At 38.8% G+C, this 1,153-nt stretch overlaps 1 protein-coding gene across 1 annotated transcript in view; it reads right to left on the bottom strand.

The window, feature by feature from the left end:
- Positions 1-1,153, bottom strand: part of LOC106011367 — a gene marked incomplete at its 5' end in the record, with an annotated part of 10,805 nt that overhangs the window by 4,287 nt on the left and 5,365 nt on the right. Inside the window, 2 exon segments of the mRNA XM_013080730.1 lie at positions 90-212; positions 1,090-1,153. Of these exon segments, the coding sequence (XP_012936184.1) occupies positions 90-212; positions 1,090-1,153 (187 nt within the window).

The following is a 1,153-nucleotide window of genomic DNA, read 5'->3' as shown; positions in this document are numbered from 1 at the left end:
GTGTGTGTGTGTGTGTGTTATGTGTAATAATAATTTAAAAAACTGATATGTGCTCCCGTAAGCGTGTATTATTATCATGCGAAGTGTACCTGGAAAATTGCTCCTGATACATCGGTACACTTGTCGATCTGCCTCTGCGTGGCGTCCACCAGCTGTCTGCGGCGTGCCTGGCACAAGCAGTTCCGGTAGTCAAAGGTCAGCGAGCTCAGGGTCTGGTCAAGGAAAAAGGATCAATGCGTGCGTTCTTGGGAAAGTTTCTGTCGTCATTTATCAGGGTCTGGTCAAGGAAAAGTATCAATGCGTGCGTTCTTGGGAAAGTTTCTGTCGTCTTTTATTGGGGCGTTGTCATGGTGTGAGATTGTGATTTACATAAATAATATTTGCTTCATTGTGTGTGATTTGTGTAATGAATATTGGTGTCATTGTGTGTGATTGCATGTACTTTGTGTCGTTGAATTTAATTTTGATATGTGTAATTACATAATATGTGCCCTTTTAAATTTGTGTCATTATGATTTTCATGGTATAGAAAAACGACTCTCCCGTATCTCTTATATTAGTTTGGTATTCATACCAATCTCAGAAATACGATTGACATGACACTCTGAGCCTTAGTTACGTTTTTATGGCGTAGAAATACGACAGACGACCTGAATCTACGAGTTTTAGTTTTGGTCCTCATTTCGAAGAAAACCAACAGGTCTGGTAATTCTATCTAATCTTTTGTTTTAGGTTTTGTGGCGTTGGAATACGTCCGACCTGAATCTCGTGTCTTATTTCGGTCTCCATGTCTCAAAAAAATACGACCTAGATCTAAATAAATCTCTAATTTAATCATAGTTTGGTCTTTGTGGCCTTGAAGTATGACAGAGCTCAATACGTAGTCTTTAGTTATTGTTGTTGTTATTGTTGTTGATGTCGTCGTCGTCGTTGTCGTTGTTGTTATTGTTGTTGTTGTTGTTGTTGTTGTTGTTGTTGTTATTAATGTTGTTGTTGTTGTTGTTTTGTTGTTTGTATAAAAATATCACCGATTTGAATGCATAGGCTTTAGGCTTTTGGGGGGGTTTTTGGTCTACAAATACGACTGACCTGAATTTCCTTTCTCAGTTTGGTTTTCATGTCCTCAAAGTCTTTGCGTAGCTTTGTCAGGGCC

The sequence above is a fragment of the Aplysia californica genome, unplaced genomic scaffold, assembly GCF_000002075.1.
Source record: "Aplysia californica isolate F4 #8 unplaced genomic scaffold, AplCal3.0 scaffold00097, whole genome shotgun sequence".
Lineage (NCBI taxonomy): Eukaryota > Metazoa > Mollusca > Gastropoda > Aplysiida > Aplysiidae > Aplysia > Aplysia californica.
Note: the sequence above shows the minus strand (reverse complement) of the source record. Positions and strands in the feature narration are given on the sequence as shown.